At 46.5% G+C, this 15,936-nt stretch overlaps 1 protein-coding gene across 1 annotated transcript; it reads left to right on the top strand.

Moving 5' to 3' along the window:
- Window positions 1–3,466: 3,466 nt before the first annotated feature.
- Window positions 3,467–15,928, top strand: slc7a3a (solute carrier family 7 member 3a). The gene is made up of 12 exons (XM_072374611.1): window positions 3,467–3,567; window positions 9,227–9,835; window positions 9,917–10,078; window positions 10,387–10,573; window positions 10,670–10,779; window positions 11,184–11,406; window positions 11,504–11,643; window positions 12,841–12,943; window positions 13,121–13,347; window positions 13,431–13,597; window positions 13,683–13,791; window positions 13,883–15,928. The coding sequence occupies exons 2-12, from the start codon at window positions 9,469–9,471 to the stop codon at window positions 14,035–14,037; spliced, it is 1,950 nt and encodes a 649-aa protein (XP_072230712.1). The 5' UTR covers window positions 3,467–3,567; window positions 9,227–9,468; the 3' UTR covers window positions 14,038–15,928.
- Window positions 15,929–15,936: the final 8 nt, after the last annotated feature.

The raw sequence follows: 15,936 nt of genomic DNA, 5'->3' as shown, positions 1-15,936 counted from the left end.
TGCATTTACCAGATAAATGAGCATTTTCTCTCAGAACAGCCATACAAATGGCGTTGTTCTCTGCTCATAAAGAGCGGTGGCGGCAGCACCTTCAAGTCCTGGATTTGAACATTGACTTTTGCCATTCTGCGACGGTCTGTAATTGCACCCCACCATATTAGATTTAATCACTTTGAATAAGTTTTCTTCTAAAAAGGCAGCACATGTCCATATTGGGCCGTTCTGCACAGTCGGCACCTTTTATCTTTTCACCGGGTAAAGCTGCTCCTTATTAACCAAAGTGCACGTGAAAACCGTTCCTTTGGTGCAGGATATGTAGAGATTGAAGAAGTCTGCAGTCATTTTTCAAGCAAAGAGTCAAACACGGCACCTTTTTTAAAAAAATATAACTGAATTTGACCTGCAGCTCTATAAATTCGGTACAAAAGCCATCGTGTGTAAATGTAAGGTTTATTTCTTATAAATTTCTGCAAATATCTTCATTTTTATATATATATAAAGATACCGCAGCGGATAATCAAAGACGATTAAGTGACAGGAAGAAAATATCATAATGAGCACCAGCAGCAATGGCCCTTTGCATTTCACTTAACATGAATTTAAAAGGCCTCTAATCTTTCCCTCGCTGTTGTTGGTCTTCAGGAAGTACGGGGATTAACGGGATGGGAGATTCTGGCCAAAGGTGGATTAAACTTTTCCCAGAATAGTGATCTTGTGATGTAGGTCTTGACCTGCAGGTGATCCAAAGCAGCTATGACTGTAATTAGACGAAATGGTGAGAGAAGGCTTGTGCAGCACATGTACCTCCAGGTAAAAAACAAAACTGCACTCTGCCAAATCGCAACTTTTCCTCTCTGGTCTTCGGAAATAAACTCGTGTCGAAGCTGCTGCTCGAACAAAGAAAAAGAGCGGGCGAGAGCGAATAATGACATGAAGGAATGTGCGGGAACCCTGGGACACACCATGACGTTCCTCCTGTGAGAGGACTGTGACCTATAAAATCAGTTTGCTTTGATGTGTTGGCCTTGTCCCGAGTAACGAAAAGTGGGCAGACAGGATGGGAACGGAGGGCCAATGCAGAGATTAGGCGGTGTTTTCTTAGCCACTTTCACTATGGAGTCCAGTGGGCAGCCATGACGCTTGTTGTATTTTCTGAGAAGGCAGTTGGGTTAGCTTGATAAAGTGGAAGTAAATTGAAAGAGCAACCCAAAGCAGTGTGACTGAGCAGGAACAAAAGGGGAGACGAGTGGCTGCTATAGTACCAGCAGACAGGGAAGGGTAGTCAGAAAGGGAGAAAGTACAATGTACAGATCCATTTACTTCAAGTTACCTCCGGTTAAGTCAAATGTGTGGTAAAAATAATAATAGTAAAAAGGGAGAACCAATAAAACAATTGTTTTGTGTTTAATTGGCTTCATATTGTACTTTGCAGCACAAAAATGAACGTGGTCCAGTTTAATGCAAGTTTAAGTCTGCTGCCACAGACTTTCAAGGCATCCAAAGCAACAAAAAGAATCTGTTTGCAACACGAGAAGAGCGCTATGGAGGGAGGGAGAGTCCACCCTGTGACTGGCATCCTGGCTCCTCTGAAAGGACAAGAACGCTTTGAAGAGACAAGCAGTGACGATGATTCAAGCATATGTTCAAGATAAGGCCAAACTGGACAAGGTTTCTGTAAAAAAATAAACTATTACACGTTCAAATTAGAGTGGAACCAACATGCATAATGCAGCACGGTACCTTCAGTAAAGTTTCCAATCTGGAAAGCATCACAACATGCCAAGGCTCTGCAGTTTCAGTGATGGTTCAGCTGTCTGCACAAAGGATAAAAACACCTCCCATTCCTGCCTGTTCAGCCTTCTGTCGTCTGGCAACTGATCCTGAGGCCCAGCCACCACACCGGAGCCGTTTCACTCCTCAGAATTCATCCACAACACAAAGAATTATATTCATAGGTCACAAGGAGGGAAAATACACCTGTAATTGTGTGTTTAAAGTATTTAATCACAAGTTGCATCAGACAGCAGTGATATTCTGTATGTTTCTTCTATCTTTTCCATCCTGGGACCTCTTCTGTTAAACATCTACATGCTCCCACTGGCACAGATTATAAAAAACACGATAAAATTAACTACCACAGCTATGCAGATGACACGCAGATATATATTACAATGTCACCAGGAGACCGAGGCCCTGTACAGGCCCTTTGTAAATGCATTGAGGAGCTTAATGACAGGATGTGCCACAACTTTCTCCACTTAAACGAAAACAAAACTGAGGTAATTGTCTTTGAAGCCAAAGAGAAACGATTGCAGGTCACCACAGAGCTTCAATCTATACACCTAAAAACTACCAACCAGGCCAGAAACCTGCGTGTAGTGATGGACTCGGACCTAAAAACACATTAAGGCAACAACAAAGTCAGCCTACAATCACCTTAAGAATATATCAAGGTTAAAAGCTGGACCTGGAAAAACTAGTCCATGCATTCATCTTCAGTAGGCTTGGTTATTGTAACGGGTCTACCTAAAAAGTCCACCCAGAACTCAGCTGCTCGAGTCCTCACTCAGACCAAAAAAGTGGAGCACATCAGTCCAGCTGTGAGGTCTTTACACTGGCTGCCGGTCCATCAGAGGATAGACTTTAAAGCTCTGAATGGTCTCATCAGTGACCTCCTGACCCAGTATGAACCTTCCTGAGCCCCCAGGTCATCTGGATCCGGTTTGTTATCAGTTCCCAGAGTCAGAACCAGACCTGGAGAAGCTGGAACAAACTCCCAGAAAGCCTCAGATCAGCTCTATTTTCAGCTGCATTTGAATAAGCTTGAGTTTGAAAACGTAATCATATTTTAACCACTGATTTGATCATAATTTACATTTTTATGATAGTTTCTTTACATTTTAAATCATGCTTTTTATTTAATGTCCCCGTAAAGCACTTTGAATCACCTTTTTTGGTGAATTGTGCTATACAAATACGCTCGCCTTGCCTTAAAACTGAGGGGGGATTCCACAGATTTCACATTGTGTGACACCACCTCCTGCCTGGCTGTACGCTAAGGTCGTTGAGTGCACGTGCACATGAAGCAAAGTTTGATTTTTCTTCTCATATCCTGTAAAACAAAGCCCCAGCGGATAGTGCGTTGAGCCGCCGCCTATACATAGCTCTAAGAGAAGGAGCGCGCATAGTTTCCATATATGGGTGTAGTTACTACGGTTAACCACGTGCTCACATCGGCACGTTCGCTCGTCTCCGCCATCTACATCCTTTGATGGCCAACGCTGACATTGTTAAGACTTTTTCTTCGCCATTCAAGCCAACCTTTAGCTTTATTTCTTGACCCCTGGACTTCACAGAGGTGGAGGCTCTTGTGACTATACTTCCATTCATGAGTGGAAAGCTCCACCCTCCTCTTGCGTCAGTTTGTTTGTACACATCCCGCCCCTCACAACCGCTGAAAACCACACACTCTCTACAACCAAGCGGGTTATTTCATCAGACACCGCCGACATCGCTGCTATCATCCGTCTCTGTCCTCTTACTATTACCGACGAGAAGAAATTAAAGGTAACCACCACCACACATCCCACCGATACATTCAGCTGTTTATTTTTAAATTTAACCGAGGTGTTCCAATGACATTTTTCCTCCAGTTGTAACGTTTATTACGCTTAAGTAGACTGACGCAATCGTCCTCGTGCGTTGGCAGTTGTATTGGCGCTCTGCTCTTAAAGGATCGGCCGTTACTCGCATCCATTTGACCGTTTGTTTGGGGGACGGAAAGCTACGTTACTCGGAGAGATTGTCGAGTTTTTTCACGCCGGTAAACGCTTCGTAAAGCGGCTTAATTTGTCATTTGAGCGGGGAATCAGCTGATGGAGTGAGTACAGCGTAATGGAAACAGAGCAGAAACTTGAAACGTGTGGTGAACAATGCGGGGGAGAGGCGTTTAAGACGTTTAATTTGTCCCCTATTTTTTAAACGCAGCTCCGATCCCTTGTCTTGTTGCCTCTCTTGGTTTCCATCAATTGTTTTGGTCTTAGCTGGTTAGCACATCTTGCTACTAGCGTGCACCGAGGCGCGGATCACCATAATGTTGCCTTCACAGCCCCCCAACAGCGCCGAATTTCTACGTTCATCTCAGATGTGACTCATCCTGATGCAAACATGCACGAGTTTTCACGTTGTATGTGTGATTAAATCGGGCACATCAAGCTTATTCGCACCCTCAAAGACCGATGCAATCGGAGACAAAAGCACATTGCTTAATCTGAGGGGGAAAAAAAGGAGTTTTACAGAAGAAAAAGTCACTGGTAAGGGCGCAACATTTATTTTCAATGTTTAAATACAGTGTCTTAAACTTCCAAACACGCACTATTAAAAGAGAGCTGTCCAAACTTTATTAGCCCCTCCGCTCCGCCTTTTATGAGTTTAAAGTAGGCAATAGCCACTTCTCCTTAGTACAAGAAAGCAACACGCGAGAGACGAGCACACTGGAGCCACGTAGCAAAGCTGCTGTTTCAGTCGGTACCGGACGGACTTTCACCCAAATGGACTCCTCAACGTCGCCCAATGTGGTTGGCACTGTTCGTAAGTAAGACGGCAGTTTATCTGTGGATTAATTAGGGGTTTTTTTGGCGTGTGAACAATGTGAGCCATCCTTCCGGGTAACAGGAATGCCGCTTGTGTTTAGGGTGTTGTCATGCCGTTGCATCAGCCGGCTCAAAGTCACTACAGGATCAAACACGTTGCAAACCACAATGTTTAGTCAAGAGCAGGTATTCCTACGTGCTTTGATGGAGTAAAGTGGTTAAACATACCTGACTGCGTGAACTTTTTTCATTTTTTCCACACGGTGAGATGCTTCAGATCCAGCATGCATACAGCGGCCAACCTCTTGCAGCAGATAAATGTAATCCAACAGCTGGGGGACGCAGTGTTCTGCTTGTCTGGGTTATTTAAGAACTGTTGAATCATGTGTTTTGGCTACCAAAGCTTTATTTCACCGGGGTCAACAAAGTCTGCATATGACCGATGTAGCTGCATGCATCCTCACTGCAGGCGGTGCAGTTTCTGCTAAGTTTGTTGGCTGTTTTTTCCCTCTCTTGCACATCTTTATGTGCTGCAGTTCAGTGATCGGCGCTGTTCTCCGGCCTGTTCGTGCACATGCTTGTTGGAGGTGCTCATGGGAAAGCGAGCAGGTTCTTCATTTGTCACGTCCCATTTTTTTTTGGCAGGAGTCCTGACTTGAAAGGTCGGTCGGTTCAGTCTCGGTGGTCCGTCCGTCCGTCCACAGGTGCACACAAAGTCCTCATGAGGCTGCCCTGCTGTTCAATTATACTGACAGACTACGGTGAATCTTTCTTTTCCTATTAAATCAGTTTGTTTTAACAGTTTTTTTCAGCTTGTCTGTACGTTTTGGGGCAGGTGGGGGGGGGGTTCAGTCACATTTACCTGCACTAATGGACGTGTAGCTCTGCTGCTGTTCCGTTTGTTCAGCTGCTGCCCTCCCAGGTGGCAGATGTTATCGTTAGAAATGATGCTGGAAGTATGGAGCCCACACTTCTTTTTATCTAACGCACGCTTTGAGAAGAAGAAACTCTGGGAGCAGAACACATACCTCACATTATGAGGACTTTTTTTATATGTTCTCTTGTCAAGTTGATCAATGATGCCTAATTGGCGACAGTTGTTGGTTGTCTCGGCATATCACTCGGACAGGATGCACCCCGCCTCTCGCACGCTGCTGCCCCCTTCGACCCTTGTATCTGAACTTGGCGCTGATGTTTGTGAGGCTACGTTTAGCAGAATAAGACAGGCCTTTGGAGGATCTTTTGATTGGTTGTTCATGTGATGTTCAGGACAGACTGAGGAACAGCAACAAGCTATAATGAGGTTAGCAGGTTTCTTACTTCTGCAAATAATCCTCTTACAGTACGTTGCAGCAATGTTAAGTCAAGTAGCAGGACCATTATCCTGGAAGCCTGTTATAACCGGAGCGCCGTCGGTCCAGGTTGGTGGTTACAGTCTTATAAGATAAAGAGCCTTTCGGTTGGTCTCACTTTAAAAGGAAAAAACAAAGACATCACATGTTCACACTTGCATATTTTCACCTCAGAGAAAGTTGTTTTGCCTCTTTTAGCAGCAGCAGCGTAAAATGGCGGCAGGTATCGTTGTTTCCCCGCTGCTTTGTGTGTGTGTGTTGTGGGTTTGTACTTTTGAGAACCACTCCTCTGAAACCTGGAGTGAACCAGCCTCAGTTGCACAAACTGGCACCTCGTGAAAACCACAAGGAAAAGATTAGCTGACGTGAGGGAGCCCGCTTCTAATGAGGCCGCTGTGCAGCCAGCAGAGCCTTTTGGTGACTTTAAAGTGTCGAAACGGGTTGTTTTTTTGTTGTTGTTTGTTTTTAAACACCCCCCCATCCTCCATTTTGCACGGTTGCCCTTGAACCTTTGTCCTCGGCGTTGTGGTGAGGAGGTCACAGCAGGCTGGGCACACTTTCCTAACGGATGTTTATTAACACAACATGGAAACCCTCACATCTCACTTCCTGGTGTGCGAGCAGAAAATGCTACTGGGATGTGACACCAAGCGGGGAGTGGGGGCATTTCCACCGTGTACCCGTTTCCCATCAGGCTTCAGACGGCCGACTGTTTATTATGGCGCTTGTACGGTTCTCTGTGTTGTTTGCATTTCATTGTTTGACAGTGTTTGTCTTCATTTCTCGCAGCATTTGACTGTACAGGGCAGGATATTCTCTTTTGAACTCGTCAGACTGGAAATGCTTTGATGTTCGGGTTATTATTTCTGCGATATTGATAGAATATTGCCATTGTACTGCTTGTACCTGTGTTTAAAGAGGAAATGAGACCATGACCGACTCCATAGCTGAAATTGTTCTGCCAAAATTTTTTTTTTGCTCTAAAGCTGCGAGGTGCAGAAATCGAGGTCAGTTAGTCGGTCACCCAAAGTCTTTGGCGGCGTCCCCTCTTGTGTAATGCTTGGCGGCAGAAGCCGTGGTTCTTGGATATTGTTTTCTCTCTTTCGTGGCTTGTTTGTTCTCTTTTTTTCAGGTGGTATTTATCTGTTCCTTAAAGGCTGAAGCGCTGAACTTCCTTCATGACTCACATCACCTGAAAAAAACCCTTTTGGCGTGACTTTATTTGGACTCTAACCCGACACAGACCCACAAAAAGCACATTTTTGCCCAACCTTTGATCCAGGTGATCCAGACAAGCAGACTCAGATGTCCAAACGCAGCCGGCCTGATCCGACCCGTGCTGCCGGGTTAAGGTTTCAGTTTGTCCTCTTCACTGACAGACCGCTGAAGTGAGCGATCAGCCTGAAATGGGAAGGACTCAAGTGTCACTACATCAGCGGCCTCGGCCTCGGCGTCGCTTTTGTCGGCACTCAGGAACATTACCGCCCTTCCCCTGAAGTCCACTGAAGCCTTTTTGAGAGAAATTGCCAATTTTATCAAGTCAATTTAAGGAATTTCGCATAGATTTGATAAAATAATTCTTTTTAATCAAACCTATTGTTTTATTGTCTCTGTGCACAGCCAAATCCTCCCGATTGTTACTCTAATCCCTGACAGGCCAAACTTCTGCTGCTTGTTACCTTCAGGGCAACAGAGTTGCATTTTCATGTAAGGCTGTAATTTAACAATTGCCATAGCCCATTTATTGCTGTGGTAATGATTCTTGAAAAGTGTAGCGTTTGCAGATAAGATAAACTCGCAGCGTCCTTGACATTTCAAGTGAGCTTTTGGCTGCTTGGTGCAACCGGAGTGTTTCTGTAGGTGAGAGTGAGCTGGTGCACATTTATCACCCTGCTTGTGAGTTTTAGTTAATTTTCCCGTGATTCTCAGTGCTTTTTAGTGAAAAAGTACAGTCTGAACTTCACACAGGCCCCTCTTTGTTGTGCAAACCTTTGATTTCACATCTTCTCTCCACGGTCATCTGAAATTCAAAAAGCCAACTTCATATCGACGTTGATCTGAGCTGTTTGAACAAGCTAAGAATGAGGTGTTTGTCTCTGCCTAACCAACAGCCTCCTCCCATGTGACCGCACACACATGCCAACAGTTTCCTTGTTCCTTGCATCTGCAGATTCAGCCTTGAGGTCTTGGATGGTGCTAATCGGTGCAGAATCTGGCAGAACCGGCTGCATCCCACTCAAACACGCCCTCTTAGCAGCACAGCTTTCTTTCAGGTGTTTGCTCACGTTTGGCTGCATCAAGCTATTGATTTGTGTCCTCTATTGAAAATCTTTACATCTGTCCTGGCCAGATGTGCTCGCCCAAGTGTCCTTGGCCTGTTCTGAGCCGTTGGTGTGTCTCGTAGGGTTTTTATCATTCATACTTGCCTGAACTTGACACGCCGTGTTGTCCTTGAGTCGAGTTTTTGTCTGTTCTCTTATTCAAACAGTGACACTCGTGGCAGCAACCCAGCACCACCTTTCAGTGAAGGGAACCATGCTGAGAAAACACTTATTTCACTTCCATACTGGCCATTTTCCTGCATGTGACTTTTATCTGTGTTTTCCCGGTGCAGCGGGTTCAGCTTATCGCGCCGCTGGTTCAAGCTGTCCTCCTCTCTCTCGCTGATATTAGCTGGATTTCACCCACCTTCACAACCTCTCCGTTTCCCAGGCTTCTCCCCATCGGCTGAGAAAACACGGCCCTTTCTTGCGGCGAGGGAGGTGTCGTTTTGTTTTAATAAGGGTGTGTTCTACAGCAGGTTTATTTGTAAAGGCACGATTAAGAATAGTGTTGAGCCTAGCGGGGTGGCGCAGGGTCTACTTTGCTTTTCACAAGGTCTCTCTGTGCCCCACTGTGTCTCATGATGTGTTACTAAGCTGGAAAAGGTGGAGGTATGAATTCCTGGAAGTTGTGTAACTGGTAATAATACAGGTTCTCATATGGTGAAATAGATTCTTTTTCTTTTATTCAAACTATCTGTACCAGCAAGGGAAAATTCCAGCTTCTTTGGGGCTGACCGCCGTGAGCAGTCCCACTGATATGTTGCATATCTTGTTTGTGTAGCCCTTCTTTCAGATTTTCTTCTTCTCTCTCTGCATGAACGCCCTTTTCCTGGAAAGTTTTAACCACTGGAAAGAAAGGAGATCATAATCCTGTTCAATTCAAAGTGCGGAGCTCTGAGAAATGTAAGCTTTGGTAATTACTGAACGGGGCCTCTTTTCTTTTTATGTTTTCTCACAGGTTCTAATCTGCTGCTGCTGCTGCAAAATACCACACACCTGCCACTTCCTGCTCGGCGTGCTCAAGTGAACACGGAGGACCAACTGTAGTCGACTACTTGGATTGCTTTGCGGGCCCATCTGTCCAGAACGCTCGTGTCACAGGTGTTCTGTCTGAACCGTGTCACACACTCGCACACACCCACTCCAGAAGTGTTTAAAACACGAAGCCTGGTGCTGCGCCCACGCTCAGTCACAGCAAACATGGCCAGCAAGCTGTCCAACTTTGGAAGGATCCTGCTGCGTCGCCGGGCGTTAGGCTGCTCTGGTGAGGAGACCCAATTCGCCCGCTGTCTGTCCACCCTGGACCTGATCGCTTTGGGGGTGGGCTCCACTCTGGGCGCTGGCGTTTACGTCCTCGCTGGCGAGGTCGCCCGAGAGAAGGCGGGACCGGCTATCGTCCTCTGCTTCCTCATCGCCGCCCTGTCCTCCATGCTGGCCGGCCTGTGCTACGCTGAATTTGGCGCCCGCGTTCCCAAGACGGGCTCTGCGTACCTTTACAGCTACGTGACGGTTGGAGAAATCTGGGCCTTCATCACAGGGTGGAACCTCATCCTCTCTTATGTCATAGGTGGGTTTGAGCTGCGGTGGAAGTCAGATCCTGGTGAATCTGGCACACGTTGACCTTGTATTCCTCTCCGTTCTGTTCCAGGTACGGCCAGCGTGGCCAGAGCTTGGAGCTCCACCTTCGACAACCTGGTTGAGCAGAAGATATCTGGCTTTTTTAAAGCCTCCATGGCCATGAAGGTGCCAGGCGGGGTGCTGGCACAGTACCCCGACCTGTTCGCCCTCATCCTGGTGCTGCTGCTCACCGGTGAGTTTCACTGGGAAACAGTTCCCTGCTGCACCTGTCGGGCCGAGCTGGTGACGCACCTACAGAAAGCTAAACTTCCTACGTTTAATACTGTCTTCTTAGTCACTGGAAATCCGGCAGAACAGAGCAGGTGTCACACTGATCTTGCAGCTAACAGTCAGTGTTAGGAAGAAATAACTGTAGGATTGGTGTTGCTGGGTGATGGTTTGTTGGAAGTGTTGAAGGATGAAAGTTTCCACCCACATAGCAGCACATGCTGTCGTTGAGGCTGATTATGAATCCCTTCTCCTCGCTGCCTGCACTTTCAGGGCTTCTGGCCTTCGGCGTGAGCGAGTCTGCGCTGGTGAACAAGATCTTCACAGGCATCAATCTGGTGGTCCTCGGGTTCGTTATTATCTCTGGCTTCGTTAAGGGGGATCCAGCCAATTGGAGCCTCACAGAGGACGACTACAACGTCTTCCTGAACGACTCCGGGAACAGCAACAAGACGATGACGTGAGTATCTGATGGTGGTTTCTGTCGGGAGGAATTTCTAAGTAGGTTTCATCTGCATTCGAGCGCTGAACTGTGTCCCTTTCTTCTGCCGCCCAGGGAAACATTCGGCGTGGGCGGCTTTGCCCCGTTCGGTCTCACTGGAGTCTTGTCTGGTGCAGCCACGTGTTTCTATGCTTTTGTGGGTTTTGACTGCATCGCCACAACAAGTGAGTGGTCTTCTTTTCCTGGTTAGGGATGCATTATTGGTATAAAATGGGACCACACTCCGGCTCTTCATTGACTCTATTTGAGGTGTCTTTGTGTCTGGTTCACGTGAAAGTGAATAAATGTGCAATGGAGGTTTCTCTAACGTGAGAATTTGCTCTTGTGGGCTTTAACAGCTGCACAAATATTTGTTCTGTACACACACGGTGGTGGAAGCTGCTGTTTTTTGTTCAGTATTGTGCAAGATGTCCCTGTGAGCAGCGCTGGCCTGACGCAGCATTCTTACCCTACTTTGATTGAAATGTGAGCAATGTCACCCACTGCGTCGGGGTCATCGGGGTCGTGCACGTGAGCCGCTCACGCTCCTCTTGTTTAACTGTTTTTTCCCTCCCTCTTTCTTCCTCAGGCGAAGAGGCAAAGAACCCCATGCGGTCCATACCCATTGGCATCGTGGCCTCGCTGCTCATCTGCTTCTTCGCCTACTTCGGCGTGTCTGCCGCGCTGACTCTGATGATGCCGTACTACCAGCTGAACACTCAGAGTCCTCTGCCTGAGGCCTTCAGCTACGTCGGCTGGTATCCCGCCAGATACATCGTGGCTGTGGGTTCTCTCTGTGCTCTGTCCACAAGGTGAGGATGAAACCCGTCTCTCTGTCCTACTGCCACATTTCCATTTAGTGTAAAGCTTTTAATATACGTATAAAGCTCACTGATGACCTGCTCTCAGCCTCCTAGGCTCCATGTTCCCAATGCCCCGTGTCATTTACGCCATGGCAGAAGACGGGCTGCTTTTCCGCATTCTGTCCAGGATGAACACGAGGACCAAGACCCCTATCCTGGCTACCATCGTTTCAGGCATCGTTGCAGGTGAGCTGCTCTCTGCGAGACATTTTCTCTCGTTACTTTAAAGGGGAACTCTGGTATTTTTAAACCTGGACCTTATTTCTGGCATGAAATACGTTCATCTACTCACCGAGAACAGTTTGGTGAAAGTCGGCGTCCTTCGGAAGATATTTAGATAACTGGAGATCCATATAACGGAGTGAACGGGGCTTAGAGCCTCTAAATAAGGCATTATCTGTCTTTATTTCACCAATACTTAAAGAAGAATGAATGAATGAACGTGTACTATAGCTGCTGTTAGCTCATAGCTGCTGTTAGCTCATAGCTGCTGTTAGCTCATAGCTCTGTTAGCTCATAGCTCTGTTAGCTCATAGCTCTGTTAGCTCATAGCTCTGTTAGCTCATAGCTGCTGTTATGTGGCTACTTGCAGCTATAGGAGAGCTAACGGAGGGATTTCTACACAGGCACTCTACTGGGACCACTTCATCCACACGCCCCCCTGCAGCACAGTTTATTCACTCCGTGCTCTGTGACAGTCGGCTAACTTCACACAGAGTTTGCTGCTGATAGTTTTGTGCAACATGGCAGGATATTTATCAGATTTTGACAACGTGGACGACGACTTTGAGTAAGATGGACGTTCTTACCGGAGTGAATGAGCTGTGCTGCAGGGGGGCGTGTGGATGAAGTGGTCCCAGTAGAGTGCCTGTGTAGAAATCCCTCCGTTAGCTCTCCTTTAGCTGCAAGTAGCCACATAACAGAGCTATGAGCTAACAGAGCTATAGCACACGTTCATTCATTCATTCTTCTTAAAGTATTGGTGAAATAAAGACAGATGATGCCTTATTTAGAGGCTGCATCCTCTAAGCCCCGTTCACTCCGTTATATGGATCTCCAGTTATCTAAATATCTTCTGAAGGACGCCGACTTTCACCAAACTGTTCAGTGAGTAGATGAACGTATTTCATGCCAGAAATAAGGTTTAAAAACACCGGAGTTCCCCTTTAAGCGGCAGGCTGTTTTTGCTGTGTCACTCTTCTGCCGTTAAATGGTTGTCACGGCTCCATCTCCTGCCTCAGCTCATGTCTGTTCAGGATCAATATCTCTCCCTGACAGCAAAACCAGCAACTCTGATGTTTCTGTTGTCTTCCATAAACGCATTTCCTTGTAAACGAGCAGGTTTTCCGTGTGTCTTCTCTAAAATCTGCTCTCCCCTCACAGCTCTGATGGCCTTTCTGTTCGACCTGGCAGCCTTGGTTGACCTCATGTCCATAGGAACTCTGCTGGCATACTCTTTAGTAGCCATCTGTGTGCTAATTCTCAGGTAAGCAGCTTTTTTTTCTCCACTTGCACATTCTAAAGTCTCAAGTTGTGACCATGTGTCGAGCTCCAGTACAAGGGTCAAAGAAGCTTTACACGCTCGCTCTCCAGTGTTGTGTCGGGGCGATTCTTTATTTCCTGTCATGGCGGTGTAGATAATCCCTCTTACCTTTCCTCACAGGTATCAGCCAGGCACCCTGAATTCATCCAGTCAGATGGAGAAGTTGGTGGAGCTGGTGGAGGGGGAGAAGGTGGCCGTCAGTGGAGGAGAGAGTGGCGACGAGTCGACCGAGATGGACGACAAGCCGCTCCGAGAGACCTTCACCCTGAAACTGCTCTTTTGTCCGAGTGGAAAGACCCCGACGCAGACCTCTGGGAACATCGTCTACGTTACCACCGCCATTATTTGTAAGTTTGAGCTGCAGAGGGCTCAGAAAGCCTTTGGTTGTTAGCGGCGTGCCAACACAAGCTCCTCTGCCCTCTGTCTGCAGCGGCTCTCATCACCGTGCTGTGCATAATCCTGGCTAACTGTCTGCCCGAGCTGTTCGCTGGCCATGCCGGCGTGGTGGTCCCCTGCGTTATTTTAGCTCTGCTCTGCTGCGTCTGCATCGCCATCATCTGGAGGCAGCCGGAGAGCAAAGAGGCCCTCACCTTCAAGGTAGATATCGGACCTTCTTGACAGCACTTCTCCTGTTCTGAATAGCCCTTCTTTAAATGTTTTAATTGGTCTTTGTCCTCTCAAGGTGCCTCTGCTTCCCTGGCTGCCCTTGTTCAGCGTTTTCGTCAACATCTACCTCATGATGCAGCTGGACTGGGGCACATGGTGCCGCTTCACCGTCTGGATGGTCATCGGTGCGTTTGAACGCCACAAATCCTGTTTTCATTCCCTGTCCCCCGCACAAATGTAACACAACTCCCTGTCGCTTCCTTCCTCTCCCTCCAGGCTTCATCATCTACTTCTGCTACGGTATCAGGAACAGCAGCGAGGCTGGCAGCAGGGCTTCCTCGCGCAAGTATGAGGCTTCGCTGCAGAACAAGAGCCCGATTTACAAGGGAGCCCCTGACGAGAGCGACGTGGAAGCGGGCAGCAGCCCCTGATACAGGCTGACACAGACCTAGGGGGCGCTGCAGAGCATTAGCGCTACTTCATTTGACTTGAAGCGCCGCCCTGGGTTTAAAGGGAGGAGAGGCAAGAAAATGCCACACACATCATACCTCTGACTTAGAGGCTGATTAACTTGATGGCGAGACACTGTGACGGAGCCTTTTTTTGGCTTGTGTTTCCGTTTTTAACCTGTTTGAACTTAGCCTTAGCCCACGGCAGACATTTACCTATAACACATGCTTTGAATGGACTCGACTAACAGAGTGCTGCTGCTGTGGTGCTCCTCGTGAAGATGGGTTTTGTGTTATTTGAAGCTGTAAACTGGAGCAATGTTACTCTTTAGCTGTTTATGTGCATTATTAATTGTACCGAGGCTGTATGTGGAGCCACCTAGCGACTAGAAGTGAGAACTGCAGCTTAAATTACCACGAATTACCACTTGAGCCAGCGAGTTTACAGTTAAGACAAAGAACAGTCACTTCTTCTGGCCGTGTTACAGTAGAAGGAACATTTGTGGTTTACTGCTCGGTGTTTTATCGCAGCAGCCTGCTGGTGTGTGAGCAGCACCGAGGCTCTGCAGGTGCTTCAGCATCACCTGGTCGCCGCCAACGCCGTGTCTGGAGTTGAAGTACGTGCTTTTTAAAACACTATCTCCTTCTGAGGCCCAGAGGGCAGCTGCGCACCGCGTCCTTTAACTCGTCACTCGTTCTTTTACGAATGTTTGTTGCTTTTAACTGTGTTTGCCGATATTTTGTGGCCTTTTATTTCCGCCTGAAATCGACGCTGTGTACTAAAGTCCACCTTTTACGATTGATTCCAATGAATTTACCAGCTCCGGGCTTCACTGCCGCCTGCTCTTTACGTGGCTGCATCACCAGAAATGGTGATTCTGGGTTCTACTTCACTTCCTTGTGGGGAAAAAATGATCTTTTTTGTTTTTCTTCACAAAGGCTCTCGTTTAGTTTCAGTTGAAACTTGTTCTTGGCAGGAACTCCACCACTCTTTGTTTTTTATTGCGTTATTTCTGCCTGATACAACTGTTTATATTTAAATGTTGGTGGTTAGTTGTTTTTGTGTCTTTTTGCCTTTTCTTATCAGTTTCAATCAATCGATCTGCTTCGTAGATGTCGTGCTTCTGCACTTGTACAGTTTTTAGGCCGCTGATCCTCTCGGTCCGGCCCGTGAGTTGTTGTTGTCATATAATTGTGATCATTTGTGATCCTTTCCGACCAAATTGAACTGTTATTTTTGGGAACTGTGCTTTCCAAAACAAAGATAGACCACTAAAATATTTCTGTAAATTATTTGAAAACCTATTTTTACCCCAAGTGTTTGGAGTCGATGTGGTAACTTATTGTTAATATCTTTTCTTTGTTATAATTATTATAGTAAAGTGCTTTACTGTAGAGTGTACAGTATTTGTTAAAAACTGGAGCTTTATTTGTATAATGCTGTAAATTATACAAATATACTTTCCTTGAAACATGACCTTAAATGTAATCTGATTTTATTTGGTAAATGACATTTGAAGGCATCGATGCTGCTTAACTTAACTGCTAAAAATCCCCCAAAAACATATTTTTAAAATGTAAAAATATCTCCCAAAGAGGGATGACGGTTATAGAGTTGCATTAGGCCAGTTATTGCTATTTAAATCTTCTTTTTTTTAGTCCATTTGAATACAAACTGGTGCCTGAAGAACCATCCGTCTGTCTGAGAAAGGCTGGCGGAGGGAATCTGCTCACCGAACACTGAAAGTTCTGAGGCTCACTGAAGGCATCGCACCAGAACCGCTCCAACCATCACCTCCGATCAGTCATTTCATATCCTGTACATATGGCCATCATGTATAATTTTTTTAAATAAAACAGCAATTCATGCTTATGCCAGTG

This window comes from Leuresthes tenuis, unplaced genomic scaffold, assembly GCF_036924035.1.
Source record: "Leuresthes tenuis unplaced genomic scaffold, fLeuTen1.0.hap1 SCAF_21, whole genome shotgun sequence".
In the NCBI taxonomy this organism is placed as follows: domain Eukaryota; kingdom Metazoa; phylum Chordata; class Actinopteri; order Atheriniformes; family Atherinopsidae; genus Leuresthes; species Leuresthes tenuis.
The sequence above is the reverse complement of the archived record's forward strand: the minus strand, read 5'-3'. Positions and strand labels throughout refer to the sequence as shown.

Bases quoted from the DNA above. Each gene is read 5' to 3' on its own strand.
- slc7a3a (XM_072374611.1), top strand. From the start codon at position 9,469: ATGGCCAGCAAGCTGTCCAACTTTGGAAGGATCCTGCTGCGTCGCCGG. The intron at 10,780-11,183 runs GTGAGTGGTCTT...TTTCTTCCTCAG, and splicing joins TGACTGCATCGCCACAACAA to GCGAAGAGGCAAAGAACCCC. The intron at 13,792-13,882 runs GTGCGTTTGAAC...CTCTCCCTCCAG, and splicing joins CACCGTCTGGATGGTCATCG to GCTTCATCATCTACTTCTGC.